At 37.4% G+C, this 20,069-nt stretch overlaps 2 protein-coding genes across 3 annotated transcripts; one reads left to right on the top strand and one right to left on the bottom strand.

The window, feature by feature from the left end:
* The first annotated feature begins 2,384 nt into the window (after nucleotides 1-2,384).
* Nucleotides 2,385-8,680, top strand: LOC121316743 (39S ribosomal protein L4, mitochondrial-like). The gene is made up of 9 exons (XM_041251882.1): nucleotides 2,385-2,531; nucleotides 3,278-3,359; nucleotides 3,924-4,092; nucleotides 4,607-4,658; nucleotides 5,365-5,482; nucleotides 6,042-6,148; nucleotides 7,375-7,484; nucleotides 7,772-7,845; nucleotides 8,165-8,680. The coding sequence occupies exons 1-9, from the start codon at nucleotides 2,484-2,486 to the stop codon at nucleotides 8,308-8,310; spliced, it is 906 nt and encodes a 301-aa protein (XP_041107816.1). The 5' UTR covers nucleotides 2,385-2,483; the 3' UTR covers nucleotides 8,311-8,680.
* Nucleotides 8,681-8,934: 254 nt separating this feature from the next.
* On the bottom strand, nucleotides 8,935-19,707 carry LOC121316744 (hydrolethalus syndrome protein 1 homolog). 2 transcript variants are annotated; one of them, XM_041251885.1, is made up of 12 exons: nucleotides 19,529-19,707; nucleotides 17,531-17,633; nucleotides 15,910-16,014; nucleotides 15,538-15,614; nucleotides 14,043-14,290; nucleotides 13,893-13,948; nucleotides 10,821-10,984; nucleotides 10,455-10,509; nucleotides 10,299-10,362; nucleotides 10,052-10,133; nucleotides 9,581-9,613; nucleotides 8,935-9,176 (listed from the first exon to the last, which is right to left on the bottom strand). In XM_041251885.1, exons 1-12 carry the CDS (start codon nucleotides 19,538-19,540, stop codon nucleotides 9,045-9,047), a joined length of 1,131 nt encoding a protein of 376 aa, XP_041107819.1. In that variant the 5' UTR covers nucleotides 19,541-19,707; the 3' UTR covers nucleotides 8,935-9,044. The 2 variants fall into 2 exon arrangements, with proteins under 2 accessions (XP_041107819.1, XP_041107818.1); XM_041251884.1 differs by having other exon boundaries at nucleotides 15,910-16,038.
* Nucleotides 19,708-20,069: the final 362 nt, after the last annotated feature.

Raw genomic sequence — 20,069 nt, forward strand, 5'->3', positions numbered from 1 at the left:
GAGACTTGCGTTCATCTCTTCTCCGAGTAGGGTTTTGATGGAGGAGACTTGCGTTCATCTCTTCTCCGAGTAGGGTTTTGATGGAGGAGACTTGCGTTCATCTCTTCTCCGAGTAGGGTTTAATAGCACTTGCTTAGGGCTTCCCTTGTGATTACAGTGCTGTTGATCACGCTTGTTTATGAAAGAACCTCACTTGTCTGAAGTAGCAATTTTTCCACTCTGTCTCTGAAGAGTCATGTGATTATGAGATTCTTTCACTTCTCCAGATGCCAGTAAATCATGCTTGAACATTTCTAATGTATGTGAAATATACTACTGTACAGTAAAAATGAAAGACTCCTTATCTACGCTTTCACCTGTTTGTGAAGAACGATCCACGTAAAGAAACAGTAGAGACCAGCTGTGGCTTTTTATATTATGTTCTGATGCCAAACGTTTTGCCCCCCACTAATTAAAGCTAATTGAAAGTGGTGTTTCATAAGAGAACTAACCTGTTCTTAAATTTGAAGTACCTACAGAAATGTGCATATTGGTAGCAGGAACATGAACTACATTTGACAAGTTAAGTGCTGTAACACCTTCTCTGATCATTGTGTACAGTAAGTTGGTCATGGACCCTACAAAGTGTTGGAAGGGCTCTTCATTTCCTAAAGATAAAACAACAAAAGCTCTCTTGCAATGCAATTTAACAAAACCAGATTATTATTTTGTAAATACTGTACATACAAACAGTAACGGTATTGAAGATTTCATACCAAACATGAGAACAATGACTTTAAGATAACCAAAAACAGCATAGGTTAAGTTGGCAACATATCCAGTTACTGAATATGTTATATATGTGATAGACCATGTGATAATTGTCCTATCCTACTCATTAAGCTATTAGAGTGAAGAGGCCAATTCATCTGAGTTCATGACATCGATGCTCTAGACTCTTCAGTGGCATCAGCAACAGGAACGCCTGTGATTGGAGGCTTGACCTACAGGGAGGGCATCTACGTGGCAGAAGAAATTTGCAAAACTGGTATGGAAAGAGGAACAGCGATTTGCCCAACACAGATTATTATAGAGAACCCCCGACACGACCTTAAAAAACATCAATCTTTCCTTATTGTTGGTTAATTATTGTTTAGTTAGTCGTGTAAAAGGTATCGCATCACCTTCTCTTTGTCTATTGCCGATCTGATCATTTCTCATCAGTATACATTTTCAATTTGTTCATCTGTGATGCTTTTTTTAATCTTCATCTTCAGTATATTATTATATTAGTTGATAGTGATTTGTCACCTGGCATGTGTTTTATTTATATATTTATTTTTTTGTACAATTTAAATACTGTACCTGCCTAACAGTTATACAGTATACTCCAGTTCCCAGTAGGCAGGCCCACACCCCTCAAACATGTGAAAAAAATGCATGGATATATAGACCTTATTCTCTTAGTCAGCCTCTAGATCACAGGGTGCAGCCTTGCTTAACATTTCAAGGATACAGGAAAAAAAATGCAGGTGGCAGAGCATTCTCTTACACAGCCCCTAAACTGTGGAATGGCTTGCCACCGTCTGTGAGGGAGGCTTCCTCTGTTGCTGTTTTTAAAGCAAGACTGAAAACTTACTTTTATGACAGAGCATTCACAGGCCTGTAAATTACATTAAATTTGCATTACTTGTTTTTCATGCATTTTAAGTATTAATTAACTGTTATTTTTTATGCTTATGTATTTCTTGTTTATATTATTTAAGTACTTTCATTTCTGTATTCTTAAAAAATGGAAAAAATAATATAAAATATTTGCACAAGTTTTTCTCAGTTTTCAAAAAGAGGTGAGGTGATGCATTTAAATAAGCACAAATGTATTAAATGTGAAATGACACACTGTTCAGACCAGCATCTTTTCTGTGGGAATGCCAGTGCCTAGCATGAATCCAGCAGTCCACACCTGGTACTTGATAGACATGAAATCCAGAAGGCAGACCCTGGAATGGATACCTAAGCAAGCTAATAATACTGATATAGATTTACCCCACCTTCTTTGTCACAACCACAAAGCATCATTCTCTGCTGCTAGTTTATATGCAATTTCTGTTTTATTATGGAGGTCTGTGTAGGGGTTAGTTCATGTATGAGCATGCATTGCTATTCATTTATCTATGGGTTTCCGTTTTAATCATCACTGTTTTGTATGGAGAACATTTACCAGCAGTATATTTGTGTGTGTGTGTGTTCAGTCATGACAGCCATACACCTGTATGTTTAAAAGATATAGTATGCAGTGGGTTGAACACTGCCTGAACCTTATCTTAGTGACTTTACTCATCCCCACCTTAAGGGGGAGCTATTTATTAAGAGAAAGTCTTTTAATGAAAACGTAATAAGGATGCGACGGACTGTAGAGGATATGCACATGTCAAATTCTGCTTGACCTACTGGGTTGTATAGATCGCGTTTAATGTTAAATACGTTTTGAACTTGTAACAGACATGTTCCGTGTTTCTGTGACTCTTTGCTGCAGAGCGATTGGAAAGAGGGTACGTAAGTAACAGAGTGTTATTACAGTAACTAGCATTTACTGTGTTACTGTGTCATCTTCCTTCGTTTTAAAAAATACAATAAATAACAATTCCTTCCGAAACAGATGTTAAAAAATGAGCTAATATAGTATTGCTTTTTAATCGTATATAATACGATGCGTTAAAACACATTTTTCGAGCGGCAATAACCAGATTTAGTGAGTTAATTGCACCAGATGCCCTCCTCTGTGTACATTTTTGCTTCAAACCACAACACTGATGATATTCCATCAACAAAACCAATTATGTGTCATTATTAGACCCCCACCACCAACATCGTAACACCGAGTTACTGAATATAACAGTGTTGGTTTTAAAAACTATTGTGGAGAATTTTCTAGCCAGTTCGGCCAAGTTAAATGTGTGTAAAAGATGCAGTATTACTATTAGTACTGAAGTGGTGTCCAAGCGAATGATGCTACCTAACTGGAGGCGTTTAATATACAGTATTATCAAATACATATGATTATAAATGGTGCTTGGCTTGTGTTTTGAAACTGTGTTTTTAAGCATTTTACATCGATTGGGCCAGGCTTTCATTATTTTTCTTTGCCGATTTAAAGAAAAAAAAAAGCTCAAACATGTTGAACCATTTCAATAAAGAGCTACAGATATCAAATAATTGTGCTGCTTGTGGAAAACTGAGACGCCTTGATGATGTAGATAACAGTACAGTACAAATAAGGCTTGTCATTTCTTTTTAGTTTGCATCGACAATCTCAGGAGAAGGGGGGCTTCCCAGCAATCTCAGACTTGCTCCAAACCTTGTACAATTTTCACAGACAGGTAGGTGTGGGGAAATAGATTACCCTATTTGTGTGCACGCGGCAATTGGTTATTTGCAATAATTTCGTAGTTTGTCTTAAGAAGACATGTATATCATTTAATCAGAGAACTACAGGGCACATACATATTTTTTATTAAAAATGATTCGCTTTGTAAAAACATTTTGACAAACAGACCTTGCAGACAAAAATTATTTAGTTACCATAATTTGTTGTTAGTGGCAGTAATGGTAACGTACAGCCCCCCACTGTTTTAATTAACTGCCTAGTTACAGTAAATACTGCCTATTCCCTTATATATATATACACACACACACACACACACACACACACACACACACACTGCCCTATCGTTGTGGGGCTGTCATAATAATTGCACATAGAGCAGTCTACCCATTAAAAAAAACGATAGGATTTGTATTTCAATCCCATTGCACTGAAGCAGTATACAACACGCTTGGGTTTTCTCAGTATTTAAACACAAAATAAAGCAGCATTTGTTCCAGTGTAATGTTTGCACCACTTGAAATAAAACAAAGAATTGACATACTAATACAATTTCCAGAGAGGCCTCCTGCTGCTGGCTCAGGATTTCCGGTTCTCAGGCAGTGCGAGGTAGAGATCCCCTCCCACCTCACTGCCAGGCAGGCTTGGCTTGAGTCCCTGCGAGGTTATGATGATGAGCAGCTGGGCTTGGTAGACCTGCATCCTGATGTCTTTGCTGTGCCTCCAAGGTAAAGGTTATCAAATGATGAGATCCACCTGCACATCTTTTTGTTTTCTTTAAAAGCTCAACCCTATATTCAGCCTCCCAGTGTATCTTGCATCGTAGGGGATCACTGTTGAGCAATTAGGTATGCTCTTCTCCGTGCATGGTCTGCTTAAACTGCAAAGTTGCATTGTTGAGATTCTACATTTATCCAGTTATGGGGCCCAAGAATGCATTATGAAGTGGAATGTTGCGAGCTTTCACCTTACCACACAATTACACATTTATTCTGTGCAAATCTAGCTTTTTACATCGAGCATTATGAATCCACACTTCCTTCCCTTGAGTAGTTACTTGTTATGTAAAGTGCTTTGTGATGGTGGTCCACTATGAAAGGTGCTATATAAAATAAAGCTTGATAGTGTAATTTGTGATGGAAACAGAGAAGACTAAAATATAAAGGGACTAGAGAAGTAGGAGAATTGTGGAACCTATTCCTATCTTGTCTGGTTTATAATTATTTATTTTGTTCTTGGCAGGATCGATATACTCCATGAGGTTGCAATCTGGCAGAAAAACTTTAAGAGAATTGTGAGTAAATAGTCTTGCATTTTTGTTCCGGGTTTCCCCTTGGCATACAGTACAGTAGTTTCCGGCTAAGAGAACACCCCTTGGGAAGCAAGCGAAGTGTTCTTTGACAGAGTTGACCAAAAGACGCAATAGGAATCAATCAATAATTGTATAAATGTATTACTATGCACATATGAAATGAACAGAATAAGTGTATGTTAATAAACTATAATAATAAAGTAACAGATAAACTAACTGTCAAACTAAATGAATACAGCACCCCTACACACGTTAAAAAAAATACAGCAGCAGCTCTAGATTCATTATGAATACCTGTACAGGAGCAATATTTAAGACACGCACACATTTTTTTTAACAGAATGGTGAAGCAACTCACCAGAACGGAAAACACCAAACTTCTCTGTGACTTGTGTCTAATTCTTTTTTTTTTTTCAGGAGCTCAAAGAATTTCAATTTTTTGTAGCAAGAGAAACAGCAGTACCTTTCGCAGTTTATTAACATGCCATTTTGCAGCAATGAGGTGCAGTTGTGGAAATCGAGAAATAAATACAATATATTGGAACGGAAAATGTTATCTGTATGTAAAGCACAGGGTGATTAGAAAGTAAGTTTACCACATCAAGCATGGTGCTTTTTAATCACCCTGTATATTCCTGAGTGTTTTGCGCCTGTAATAGATGATACAATCTTTTTATGGTTATTTTAGAGCCATGCTAAAGTGAAGACCCGGGCTGAGGTGAGAGGTGGAGGCAGAAAACCATGGCAACAGAAAGGAAGTGGCAGAGCACGTCATGGCAGCATTAGATCACCCTTGTGGAGAGGAGGTGGGTTATCATTGCACACTTCTTATATTGTTCCACTTGTAAATTCTATTGTAAAGCATTAGTTATTGCCAAGGACTGAGAGCCAAGAAAACTAGTAAAATGTGGATTGTCTCAAACAGAAAAGCAACATATGTATGTGTAAAAAGAATTGCCTTCCATGGGGTCCCCACTGTGGAATGATACTAGCAAATTATGCAGGACGAGCGCAGGGTAAGTCAAGCAAGTGTTGCTGCTATCCAGTTTGCACCAAGTGGACGTTTAAATTGCCTATGTGCTCTTGTGAATTAGGGAGGAAAATTGGTTCAGGTTAGTTTAGCAGTTGTTTAGGTTCAGCAGATGAAAAGAGGTGATTGACTTGACAGCTGGAAACTTGGTTGGCCATTGATCTTTGTCCCCTCAATTTGTACGTGGGATGCAGCAGTAAAGCAATATTCAAATTGGCAGGTAGAAAAAAAGGTTAAAGCTGATCTTTCTTTATATTGCAGGTTTGTTGTAGAACTTTGCATGCAGTACAACTCTATATTTGACAGGTAATTTAGCATTTGTCTTCCCTTTCTAGGTGGTGTAGCACATGGCCCCAGAGGTCCAACTAGTTATTATTACATGCTCCCTATGAAAGTGCGTGTAATGGGACTTAAAGTTGCTCTCAGTGCCAAGCTGGCTCAGGTAGGTGATTTCTAAACACAGACTGTGACATTACAACTGATCCATATACAAACTGTCTTTCAAAAATTAAGCCCTATGTTTTGTCACGTCTGTTTTCTCAAATATCATGCATTTTACCATTCCAATTCACTGTCTACACAGGAATGGTGTGCACTATGTAACAGGCTTTTCTTACAATATTGTAGAAAAATTGAAATGTACAATACAGTAGTTGCCAGTACCACATCTATAATCTACATCTGGCTAAAAGTTTTGTATCATCTAGAATGCAGACATAATACAAAAAAAACCCCTCTATGAACATAATTTTGGTATTTTATTTAACACCATGCAATTAAAATAACTACAAAATGAAGTCTCAAAAGTCTACCGGAAACTAATAGAAGTTAGATTTCAAAATCGGTAAGTAATTCTGTATGTTAACGTAACATTAACCTATAGGATATGATGCAACACCGGTTGGCCAAAGCTGTAATCCCCCCCCCCCCCCCCCCCCCCCCGGGTAATCTAATTTTTAATAATTTAATAAAAACACTCATTTGTTTATCAAAGTTGCTTTTCTGTCTATATGCAGGTGTCAGAAATGAGCGATCAGCTTAGCAAAGAAACATACAATATGCTGCTGACAGCAAGTAGCCTACTCCAGTAGTGTTCGAAAATTTTAGAAACTTATTTTGTAAAAATTGTAGTGAACTGCAGAAATAATAAAGGCAAAAAGTGAGAATAGTATCAAATTGGCTACTGGAAGGATGCTTATCAGTTGCGATGCATAATATACTGACTTGCCTGTCCTTGTATGAAATACAGGAGAGATCAAACACTTCAGGGTGCTTTGACACCTCCACAGACAAGTTTCATTCAAGATTTTTCCTGCCAAGCACATGTTGTCACCACTTGGCTGCGATTGGTTAATCCACTGACTGTACCACATGGCAACCAGAAAAAATATCACTCTGGATTCGATTTGAGCGGGACTAGCGATATCATCCCACATTGATCTGTCCAACACCATATGAAAGCAATGGCAGTGATACAGGTGGCAAAATACCTTGCGTGCTGTGCCTGTTTGACCCGGGCTTTAGAATTACTGAATACCTTGTGTGCTGTGCCTGTTTGACCCAGGCTTTAGAGTTACTGAATGCAGTACTTGACGCGCCAGACCCATCCATTGTTTTGTCAGATTTGAATGTCATTCTTCTAATGAATTAAAATGTTTGTGTCTGCAGGATTACCTTCATATTGTTGACTCCCTGGAGATGCCAACCCCAGACTCCCAGTACATTGTGGATCTGGCCAGACACAGGCACTGGGGAGATTCTGTTCTCATTGTAGACGTGTAAGTATTTAAATGCAATGTTAAATAAAGTTTATTGAACAAATTGACTTACTGTAAAAAAAATTTAAAAGTATCAATACAGAAAACCATGGCAGCCCAGGTATTCTACCCTATGGGTTATAGTAGAGTTGTCTCTACATACTGTACATAGGTTTTAACTACCAAAAGTTCCATGTGAATTGAAATATACATCAATCCCATTTATTTGAAACCTTTACAGAAATACAAGTAAACCTTATCTGAATTAACTCAAGTGTTCCACGCTATCATTTCTTGTTTTCATACAGGAAAGAAGACCTTCCTGAAAATATATTAAAAGCAACAGAAGACTTGAAGACAATAAATGTAATGCCTGTCATTGGTGAGTTTACTCTCTTTACATAAAGCTATCCAATAGCACAACATTGGAGTTTGGCAAAGCAGAATTACTGATATAGCAGAAGTATACACCAAAGTCCTCAGTAATTTAGTATTACAGTGGGGACTTATTTATTTCCCTTAAAAATACAACTTTTGCTAATACAATTTCTAAAATGGAAGGGTTAAATATGTATGTGCATTTAGTCCAAACAAATCCTAAAAAATAAGTGAATAGCCTTACTGCTGTTCAGCATATTTTTGTTAAAGATATGACAAATGGCTGTGTTTGAAGCAAATACACATTTTCTGTTTTGGTACAGGTCTGAATGTTCACAGTATGCTGAAACATGAAACTCTGGTACTTACCCTGGATGCAGTGAGTTTTTTGGAAAAGAAGCTGCTTTGGCATGACTGCAGATACTCTCCTCTCTACCCATTCAAGCTACCCTACCGTGACTTACCCTAAATCAATATTACATGTATTCTGCATCCCTGTAAAAAAAAATTAATAAAAAAAAAAACCACCAAGACAGCAATTTGGAGTAAAAAGGTGTAACATTTTATTTTGTATGTACAGTATTTCAATAAATACAATAACTCCCATCTCCCGCAAACGCTTTTGACACATCTAATAAACATTTTAAAAACATACATAAAGTTAAGGCATAAAAAGCAAAAGGTATTTAATTAAACACCTCAAACTGTTTACAGCACGTAGCAGACACTGTCCCTTCCACTGCATTAGAAAGACAAATTGTGCTTACTGAGACAGCCATAAACTTGACTGTCTGTGGTTTACACCGTGTAACTTTTTTTTTGTTCCTGGGTAGTAAGTGTTATTTCCTAATTGTTTGCCTCAAAAGTATAGAAAATGGCTATTATTCCCCACAAACTTTGCTTTTGTGACCAGGACAGGTAAATTTCAAAATATCACTATTTCCAATGAGAAAATGGGCGAATGTGTTTTTTCATTCACATAGTCAGAAAAAAACATATGAATCCAAATTAACATGTATTTATACTAAAGTAATACAAAAATGACTAAAAAAGATTTAGAAGCGAGTAGTTTTTCGAGATTTACGATTATACTGTAAATTTAAGCATAAGCAATTAGGAAATAACACTTACTATCCAGGAACAAAAATTGTGTTACATAGTGTTATTACTGCATAGCTGTGCAGCACAGTAGTTGTACTTTTGCTAAAATGGATAAAAGACCTTCTGTGGCATTAATCCTTTTGCCAAGTCATGTCGTACTTCCCACCTCAGTGCTAATCTTTTCTTCTCAGTTGGCACTTCGTACGTATTGGGAACATAAATGCGCTGGGGCTTCTGTTGGTAAAAAAAAAAAGTAAACAAATTAGACCCAGGTCAGTAACACTGTTGTTGCAAAAAAACAAGAACATTTAAAATATCAGATTACAATCCAAAGAATCTCCAAGATTGCATCAACCACCAATTTATAGGGTTAAGTGGTGCTGCAAAATGCTCCAATAAAACCCAGCAGTGATTTATCCCAATAGGGTATAGGCTGGTCAAATCAACCTCTTAGTTTCTTACAGAATTTAAACTCATGTTGCAGTAGTTTACAGATCCCTTGTTTTGGGTGGCAGGTACAATTGCAAATTGTTTTACAAAAACACCTGAAGCAGAAGGGGTTTAACCCTTTGGTGGGTGTGTTGGGATTTCAATAGGAATACCCTGGCAATGATTACCAAGAAAAAATACATACTTACAGATGGTAGTTGGCTCTTGTACAGCATTTGTTCCTACCAAAAATAAATCACATAAGAAAATCAGCCTTAAATTCCCTTTCTTAGACATGTACACATCAAGTTTACCATACCACATTTACATGCAGAAATAACCAAAGAGCTATTTCCATCAGTTTTTCAGACAATCAAAGCAGGGACAACTCTCTCAATTATTCACTCTATTTCGTAACGACCAATGACCAGGGGCTGGTTTTTCAAAATTTGTAATCTGGATAAATGTAATCCAGCAGTGACATTTTCTGAAAAACAGATCACAAATGATCCAGATAAAAATAGTATCGATCACAAAAGAAGGGATAACAAAGTCCAGCATTACAATTACAGCCCCTGAAGATACGCGCTTTAGGAAAACAAATACACAAGGTAAAGCAAACTTTAGTATACTAAAGTGTGTGCGTGTGTATATTTTATATATATATATAGAATGCATACCCTTATTCCCCAGCGCAGCCCTTTGTGCTCTTTTTCTTCAGGAGGTCTGAAAGCTTCCCAGGCTTGTTTGTACTGAAAATACCTAAGTAGAAAGACAATGTTACATTACCCACAATCCCAGTTAATAAGTTTATATAAAGCAATATTGGTAGTAGTCCTTCTATTGCTGTATCTGATTGTTTATAAAACACTTGTAAACATGTTAAACAATATTGGTAACATTGCTATCTAAAACAGGTTTGCTTACTTTGAAACAGGATCATTTTTCTTTAGGTTCCTTTTATGAGGGTGATCCAGTTGCGGACGAATAACTTGAATTGAAAAAATAAATAAATAAAAATAAATAATTGTTTAAGAGTAGCTAAAATACAAGATAATGCTGCAATTAAATAAAATAACTTACAAGACTTGGGTCGACTTGAACTACGTGAATCACGCTCAGTTTCTGCAGATCTCAACTGGGAGGAGGCAATAGAAAGCTCATTAAAACTGCAACTTTTTCATATAAGTTGAAATGAAGCTGGAACTCACTTATACACGAAGTAGGTCTATACTAAAGAATGTGTTGTTTGTGTCTTTAATGTGATGTGAAGGCACCAGTATTGACAACTTTTTTTGTCAAATAACCCACCACTAAAACAAACTTAATTATATCCTACTACTGTGTCAGAGATGTAACTTCCTGCATAGCTTTTATAAAAATAAATAATACACACACACAAAACACAAATAGTGTTTAACAAAATAAAACTGAGCCATCATCACGTACAGCATCTCTGGTGTACAGCTGAAAGGCAGAGCGAGGTCTTGCCTCATCTGAGCTGGATTGCTCACTCAAGCTCCCTATTTCATCAGTCTCCAGGTCAAAGTCTGACACTTCTGAACACATTTGTAGACCGGCGAGTCTTTCCTCCAGTTTACGGACGGCATCTATGAAACAAATTTAAGAATCATACCTGTCTCATCAAAACTTACTTTACTACCCCTGACACCTACAATACAAATGCAATAACAATGCAGCAAAAAATTAAATTGTTAGTACTGTTTTAATGAAGCTCTTTTTGCATCTTTCGAAATGGACAAACAGGTAGCTTGTAAAACAATTGTGCTACAAATTCTCTCAGATTCATTCTAAGCACCTTCTTAAGAGGTGTCCCCAATATCCTCTTTCAACTGTCCCTGTGTCATCTTTTTTAGACAAGTCCATCCGGCATCCTCCTCAGACCTATGCCTATGGTCCTCCATCTCATATGTTTTCATGAATGTCCTTCTCAGACATGTCCCTATAGTCTCCCTTCTCAGACCCCTCTGTTTCATATAGTTCCCCAGTGTATTCTCAGATGTAGGCTCATTCCTTTCTTGTCCCAAAGTTAACCCACTCGCAGGTGAGTCTGGACAGGCAGTATCATTATCATCAGCATCTTCTTTTACATCACAGTCATTTATTTTAAGGTCATCTCTGCCTTCCGGTTCTGTACACTTGTTATTTTGAGACTCATCCTGCCTTGGTGCCCTAGCCCCTGGGAGTCAGTGTCCTGTTCCCCTTCGCTTTATTTGTCAGACCAAAAGGAGGACGGGGTCGTCATCCTCAGTGCCGCTGTCCCACTGGTTTTCATACAGATATCTATACATTCTGTGCCTGGCCTGTTGATTTCACAACTCAATTTTGTATACTACAATAGATAACTTACAGAACCAGCAGAAGGCAAAGTAAGAAACACATTAAGCTAAAAAAGTTAAGAGGATAAACCCATGCTTTCAAGACAGGCAATAAAACTAGCTAATTACATCTCTGTATTATATGTGCTTTCTTATACCTTTACACAGTTTTCTCTATTTGTTTTTATATTTAAAAGTACAGTCCACAGGAGTAATTTCTTTAATTAAACTATTTGCTCACCAACACATTCATGTTAAACTTCCTTGTAAATGTATTGCTTTCAAATAAATAATCTTTTCCTCTGTCTGTAGTTCTAATATTTTTAAAGTTTTATATTAATACATAGACTAAAAAAGCGGTGGCCATTGTCTGCCTTTTAACTGCTTTTGTTCAATTTCTATACTTTGAAAACAGTTTTCAAAAAATTGGACAAGAAAGAAATCATAATTCACTGCTAATTTGCTCCAGGACAATGTACTTTACTGCCAGTTATATGAATATGAATATATACACACACACCCACCCACCCCCCCGGTCAAAAGTTTTATAACACCCCCATTTTTCCAGTTTTTATTGAAATTTAAGCAGTTCAAGTCCAGTGAATAACCTGAAATGGTACAAAGGTAAGCGGTAAACGGCCAGAGGTTAAAAAAAAAAGTTTAGGTTACCAAAAACTGAAAAATAATGTACATTTCAGAGTTATACAAAAAGGCCTTTTTCAGGGATGAAGTAATGGGTTAACAACTTACAGCTGTTCTGCAGCAATTGAAGTAAATTAAGCCTTGAAAGTTGGTGCTAACAATTCCTACAGGTGTCCCAACTTTTGTTGATTACTTACAAACCCTCTGTCTGTATAAAAGCAGTGTTGGAACAGACTGTGTTACTACACCCTCTTAAGCATTATTTGGACAGTACTGTACTGCAGGAAGTAGTATATTGCTATCATATTAGCAAGAAAATGGCAATTAAAGGAAGACAGACAGACCATTATAACCCTTAAAAGTGTAGGTCTTTCCTTTAGAGAAATTGCAAAGAAAGCCGAGGTGTCAGTGAGTACAGTTTCCTACACCATCAAAAGGCACTTGGAAACTGGAGGAAACTGAGAGGAAGAGGTCTGGCAGACCCAAAGCCACAACAGAATCAGAAGACAACTTTCTGAGAGTCAACAGCTTGCGTGACAGGCGACTCACAGAACAACAGCTTCAAGCACAGCTTTACACTGGTCGAAGTAAGCAAGTCTCAGTTTCAACTGTGAAGAGAAGACTTCGAGCTGCAGGTTTGACAGGTCGAGTGGCAGTAAGAAAGCCATTGCTAAGATGGCAAAATAAGAAAAAGAGGCTTGCCTGGGCCATGAAGCACCGCCAGTGGACTACTGAAGACTGGAAGAAGGTCTTATGGACCGATGAATCAAAATTTGAAATCTTCGGTTCATCACGCAGGGTTTTTGTACGCCGTCGAGTAGGCGAAAGGATGGTTGGATTTGGATCCAGAGTCGGCGACTTGCACAGAGTGAGTGGCACCCTGAACCAAAACGGCTACCACAGCATTTTGCAGCGCCATGCAATACCCTCTGGTATACGTCTAGTTGGTCAGGGGTTCATCCTACAGCAAGATAATGACCCAAAACATACCTCCAGGCTATGTCAGAACTATCTTAGAAGAAAAGAACAAGACGGTAGGCTTCAAATCATGGAATGGCCAGCACATTCTCCAGACTTAAACCCCATCGAGCTGGTTTGGGATGAACTGGACAGAAGGGTGAAAGCAAAGCAACCTACAAGTGCAACACATTTGTGGGAACTTCTGCAACAGTGTTGGGAAGAACTTTCCAAACAATATTTGATTTCCATTGTAGAAAGAATACCACGAGTGTGTTCGGCTGTTATATCTGCAAAAGGTGGCTACTTTGAGTCAAAAATTTAGATTAAATTTTGTTAAACAAAATGATTCCATGATTTCTTTTTTATCTCCAATTGTTTATTTTTTCTATGCTTTAATTTCAGAGTACATTCAGACATTAAACTGCATAAATTTCAATAAAAACTGGAAAAATTGAGGTGTTCTAAAACTTTTGACCGGTAGTGTGTGTGTGTGTGTGTGTATGTGTATATATATATATATATATATATATATATATATATATATATATATATATATATATATATATATATATATATATATATTCTGCTTCACTGTGGATCGATTCATCACAGACATGAGCCTGTCCATTCTGTTTCCTGTGTAAAAACAAGCACAACAATATCACGGTCAAAATAAAAAGGAAAGTCCAAGTCAAAAGAAGACTTGTAAAAAATGTAACAGGTGAAATACCTTAGTACTTTTCTCTTGATTGCAGGTTTCCTGTAAGAACCCTGTGGTCTGTCTGGGTTTGTTGAACTACTTGTAGCAGACTCTAAAGTGCTGTTTATGCTTTCTGAGTTGTTCTCTACATCTAGCCTGCAGGGGGCAGAAGTGGGCCGTGGAAATGTTGGTGTCACAGAGTGCATGATGTAAGAGTCATATTGCTGGAACCTTGGAGAAGTGCTGGGATGCTCAGTTCCATATGTAGACAACTGCACCTAAAATAATTCAAATGTAAAAAATGTTTTATATTATGCTAAGTCTTTAAACTAATGTTTATACCTTTTTCACCACAAAAATATCTGACACGTACAGTTGTAAAGGAAATTTGGCTTTGAATATGTACATGGATTTATAGTTGGATTGAATCAACTAAGAATTCTTTGTTCACCAGAACTGACAGCAGCAACAAGACAATTGCTGTTTAAGGTTAGTGAATATGACAAGTGAAACAAATGCAGCTTGCTAAAAAGTAAGGATTTTTTTTAATATTCACCTTTATGCTATGTGGAATGAAAGTGGTTTACAGAGGGAATGTCCCAATAACCACGTCAAGGAAAGCCCACAATGACTACAATACCACAGACTAGCACTGGTGGATTCCCATACACCTCCCCACCATGGCATACTACAAATGAAATTGAACAAAAATCCATAACCAAGCTTGTTTAGTAAAAACGCAAGTGTTCTGAAGTACATACAACAGTGAAAAAAATAAACCATATTATTGGTTAACTAAATCCTTACAGCACATTCAATATTGAACCAAAATATATGCAAGTACCAGTTTGTAGGGCTCTTAGAAAGAAAAATGCACATTTTCAAGCAAAATAACATAACTGATTTACACAAAACCTTTCATACTTTTAATGATATAGAATGTCTATTCTTGAAACAAAAGCCCATATCACATGGACGGATACTGGATAGATGAGGTGAGCCAAGCCTGTCTATTCCTTTGCAATGGGCCACAGCAAGTGGAAAATCAAAATAATATCTACATCTGCATATCTCTAACCCTAATAATATACAAAAACTTGCAGACTGCAGCTAGGCCTACACATCAAACATTTAAAAAAAATCTGAGCACATGCTTGCCATTTGTCAAAAGCCTAAACAGGGTTCAGCATTTGCATTTTAATACTTCAGCTAAGCCTATTTCTAGAAACACTGTACTCACTGCAAACTCATAGAATACGCCTAACAGTGTTCAGATATGGGTCAATGGAGATAGATAGGCTATTAGGCGAGACAAAGTACTGCTTTCACCAATACTAGAGATAAAAGGTTAATTTAAAGTCAGTCATAGTTCAGGGACTTTGACTGCTGGGCGTACGGAAATAAACCCTTAAAGAAGGTGCAACAGTCAGGGTCTTCAGGAAGTTGCAGTCATGGAAAGATCAAATCAACATTAATAAAAAAAAAGTTAACATCCTTCATATTATAGTCACAGTTTTAATCTTACTTGTCTCTCTGGTTGTGGAAACTTCTTTCTAGAAGTAGCACAGGGTTTATGGGTATAAGTGGCTTCACTCTGGGAACCTGAAAATATAAAAATGAAAAAAACTGTAGTTGAAACAGCATTAAATACATGTTACAAAGCCCACAAGCAATGTGATATAAGCACATCCTTGATGCATCTCAAAAAATGCTTTGAATAACCACCATCCAACTGTTTAGAATTAATTAGGTAAAAAGATACTTTCCACAAATTGCCTCAAAGTAAAATTTATGACAACCATAGACATTGTGTTGCTGTCACAGTACACTATTGAATCCTTTGCTGTATACACATTTCGTTTTTGCACCTGCAAATAAAGCTGCAAAATAAGATTACCGTAAGCAGGGGAGTTCTTGCCACCACTGCTGTAGGACTGAGGAGAAACTCTTTCGCTGGAAGTCTGGCTTTTTGATCTTTCATGTCTGATCAGTTGTTCAAGATCTTGAAAGAAAGAAAATTTAAAACCTAACACAATAACATTTATTTATTTTATATGTATTTACATTGCAGGTTGCAAAGAGCATGAAACAGATTGAGAGGAATGCAGAGGTGGGATTTCCATGAGATAAAACGTAATGTGCCTGTAAATGGGTTTCTTCCTGTTCAGAATGAACTCCACACAACATCGGGACCTTTCCGCTGTAGGGCTAGGAAAAAACATGGACAAGCCGCCCTCTTCTCCCAGGTCTTTTATATGCGTGTGTCACGACACCACTCCTACCTGACAGCATAAAGGGAAATGACACAGAAGGGAAACATGTCCTGTATTTTTCCTTGTTTCGTGAAGCTAGGAAACCAAAACCCATGGGGGAAGGTGGGTGGGAAGATAGATTTGTCCACTCTTAATTTACAGGTATATTCGGTCTTACCAGTTCTTCATTGACTCCACACAACATTGGCTGAACCCCTCCCCCCCCCCACCCCCCCACACTCCCCCCCCCCGTATACCAAAGAATAAAAAAAATAAGGGAGGTGAAAAGGAGAAATGTGAATGCTGTTTAAAACTTATCCGCTACAATGGATAAAACCATGTCAGCAAACTGGTGAGAGGTGGAAATATTCAAGTTATAGTGTTTAATGAAAGTGTGAAAGGAACACCAAGTTGCTGGCAAACAAATAATAGGAACACTCCCAATATTTGCCCAGGAAGTAGCCACACCCCTGAGAGAATGCTTCACCAGCGGTGTTCCTTCAAGTTCGTAACAGAGCTTGATACAGTCCTTAAGCCATGCTGCTATCATCTGATTTGTCACTGGTCTGCCCTTAAGGAGATAAGCAAATGAGATTAACAGCTGACCACTATTCCAAAGGGATTTGGTCATAGGTATGTAGATCAGTAGTGCCTGTAGGACATCCAGCAGATGCAATTCCTTATCCTCCTCCAACTGATGAGGTGCAGGATGAAATTCTGGTATGATTATCCCTTGTGATAGGTGAAACTCTGAGACCACTTTAGGAATAAAAGAAGGATTAGGTCGGCAAACGATGCTGTTATTAAAAGACTGCATGTATGGCTCATCAATGACTACGGCCTGCAGTTCACTGACATGACAAGCTGACAGTGCCCTTAGCAGCTAATTGTTTGGCTACCTCCAAATCCGCAGGCATGGGGTGTTGGGTCACTCTTTGCCTTGCGTTTCGCCGATTGGCCAGAATGTTTTATACCTTTATACAATTGGGTGGGAGTGGTGTATGACTCGCAGATATAAAAGACCTTCTGGGCTGTCTGTCCATGTTTTTTCCTAGCCCGACAGCGGAAAGGTTCCAATGTTGTGCGGAGTCCACGAAGAACTTGTAAGAAAAAATATTACTGTATATTGTGAAATTTGACATTTCACTATTTTTTGGAAGAATATTTGCTAAAGTTGCTGTCTGGTACTCATGATAAATATAAAGATTGTAAAAAGGTCTATAGAAAGACAGCGTCATGTATTTTCTGTGACATTAAAAATCCAACCTTTTTTGAATTCATGGAGCCTGTGTCTTGGTATATTGTTGTAGCCCAGCAAAACCAGTTGCTGCTGAATGTCATCTTCTGTAAAAGCAATATCGTCCATTTCCTAGGAGACAAAATACACTTACGTAGCAGTTATGTTTACCTGGTTATATTTTGTATTGACCTTTACTCTCTTAAAACACAAACATGAAAATATACATAAACATTTTGGATTTTAAGAATAAAACTAGTATGGTACTGTTTGTATTGGTATGCAAACCTTCCAATATAAAATGAATTAAGCGAAGTTCCATTTTGTAATATATACCCAAAAATGTAATAGTATAGGGTCGTTCAATCTCAAGTAGACCACCAGGGGTTACTCAATCCAAGTCAAAGGCTTGCATTGATTTTAATGCTATTGAATAAATACTGTTTTTTAATCTAAATCAGTACAGCCAACTTCAATCAATCTGCAAGTCTGAAGTCACAATAGACTGCAGGCTATGATTTGATGCTGCACACAAACACTAGGCTTTTCCTTTGAATTCTTCAAAGATCAACGCTACCAAAGACTGACTTCTTAGTCTGTTCTATTAAGGTCACTGAAAAGTTATGTTCCAGCTCGTATTTCCATCTTTAACAGTGCTAAAGTTCAACAGATAAGATATGAAAAGGACAGCACGGTTGTGGGTTTCAAAACTGTACAAACTGTTCAGACTGTATTACACAGGTAGATTGCCCAAAAATCAGTCAGCATTATGCATAGTGCAACAAACAAATGCATTTCGCTAAATAAGGGCCCTTATATGGTAAAGTATAGAATATTACTATAACTTGATCTTAACACAGCCTAACAGTGAATAAGGTCGTGAATTACGGAATCGCGATATACTGAGGGAACACTGTACAAGTAGAATACTGTATTTCATGCTTTTTTTAAAGGTCACTATATCAGTTGGAACAGCACATACCATAAATGATTGCGATAGACAGATAGATAGATATTCGGCAGAACACTCCATACAGGAGGTCTAAAGGGATCTGCAGACTGCATTTGACGCTGTCCTTGTACAGGTACCACCAAATGTTCCTGTCAGGACACTGCAGTCTGATTGGTTATCATATTATGATTAACAAAATAATGAATAATCCTCTCCCAACACCGAAACCCTAAACTTAAGGCCGGTATCCTATACTGCAGCCATTATACATCGCAATTAGTTTATGCTTGGCAGTGAATAAGATTTTTTGTTACTTTAAAAAAAAAAAAGTGACCGGAGGTGCCGACTTCCTCAGTTCTCCTGACAGGAACATTTCGTGGTACCTTAGCACTGCGCATTTGACATCGTAGACAAAAACTCACATGATAGATAATATATCGAAGGGGTAAACTATGTTATTCTGTTCTAATAGAAAGCAGTACAAAAAATTAATTTTGGACTACTGTTACACTGAAAGGTGAGATAATAAAGTTCCTCATTATAAATACTTAGGCATATGGAACTGAGCATCTTACACTTAAACCATCATATTGACAAACTGATTTCAAAAGATAAGACCTAAATTAGGCTTCCTTTTTATAAATAGGAAGATCGTTTCTCAGTCTAGCAGATCAACATTGGTGACTACTGCTATTCTCCATGTCCTTGATTATGGGGATTACATTTACCAGTTCACTTCTACCCAGTATTTTCCTAAACAAGACACATTTTACAACTCATGTTGCAGATTTGTATTAATGTCTAAACGTTCCTTTCGGTTTCTGCATATATCACACAAAATTCGCTTTTTTAGGTGTTGTTTAGGGTTTCAAAGTCGTGTTTTTAAAAAGTAATGCTTGTTGGATAGCAGATTTTAATGAATTAGATTTCACGACAATGAAGAAAACAAACTGAAAAAAAAAAAAATACTTTTGTTGCATTTGTATTTCTAATGTATAGAAAGAGCTGCCTTTCGAGTAGTGCTGGTGTTGCAGCAAAGCTATTCATAACGAAATGGTCACTAGAATCTGCTTACCTGGCCGTTCATTTCTTTGGTGCAGCCTAAAACTAAGTGTCTGTAGATATACTATGACCACGGAAAACGTCTATGATAATAACAATAGAAATGTCGTTTAAAATCCGCGGTACCATCAGCGCCAAACAATCAAGGATCTTTAAATTTTCCAAACAACGCAGCCGTTACCACGCAGACTGACAACGACGCCACAGCAAGAGCGATAGCAAGTTTGAATAAGAATACGCGCCAGTGACAGCGCCACCTGCAGGAAAGTACTACTGAATAAACCGGGAGGACTTTCTATTGTGCCATCAATCCTCTCAATAGAAGTAAAACATGAAGACAAACTACAGCTGCTCTAAATAAATACAGAAACAATGTCTTCAAACAACAGTTTTATCCCTTAGAGGGTTTATCACAGTAAAAAACATAAATGGTCATGGTCATTTTATTTTACAAGTTGTTGAAGAAGCAAAAAATATTAAATGAGGATGGTTTTCATGAAATTTGGCCTACTTGTAAAAAAATGCCCTAAAATGCCTTTATTTATGTATTTACT

This window comes from Polyodon spathula, chromosome 6 (genome assembly GCF_017654505.1).
Source record: "Polyodon spathula isolate WHYD16114869_AA chromosome 6, ASM1765450v1, whole genome shotgun sequence".
NCBI lineage: Eukaryota > Metazoa > Chordata > Actinopteri > Acipenseriformes > Polyodontidae > Polyodon > Polyodon spathula.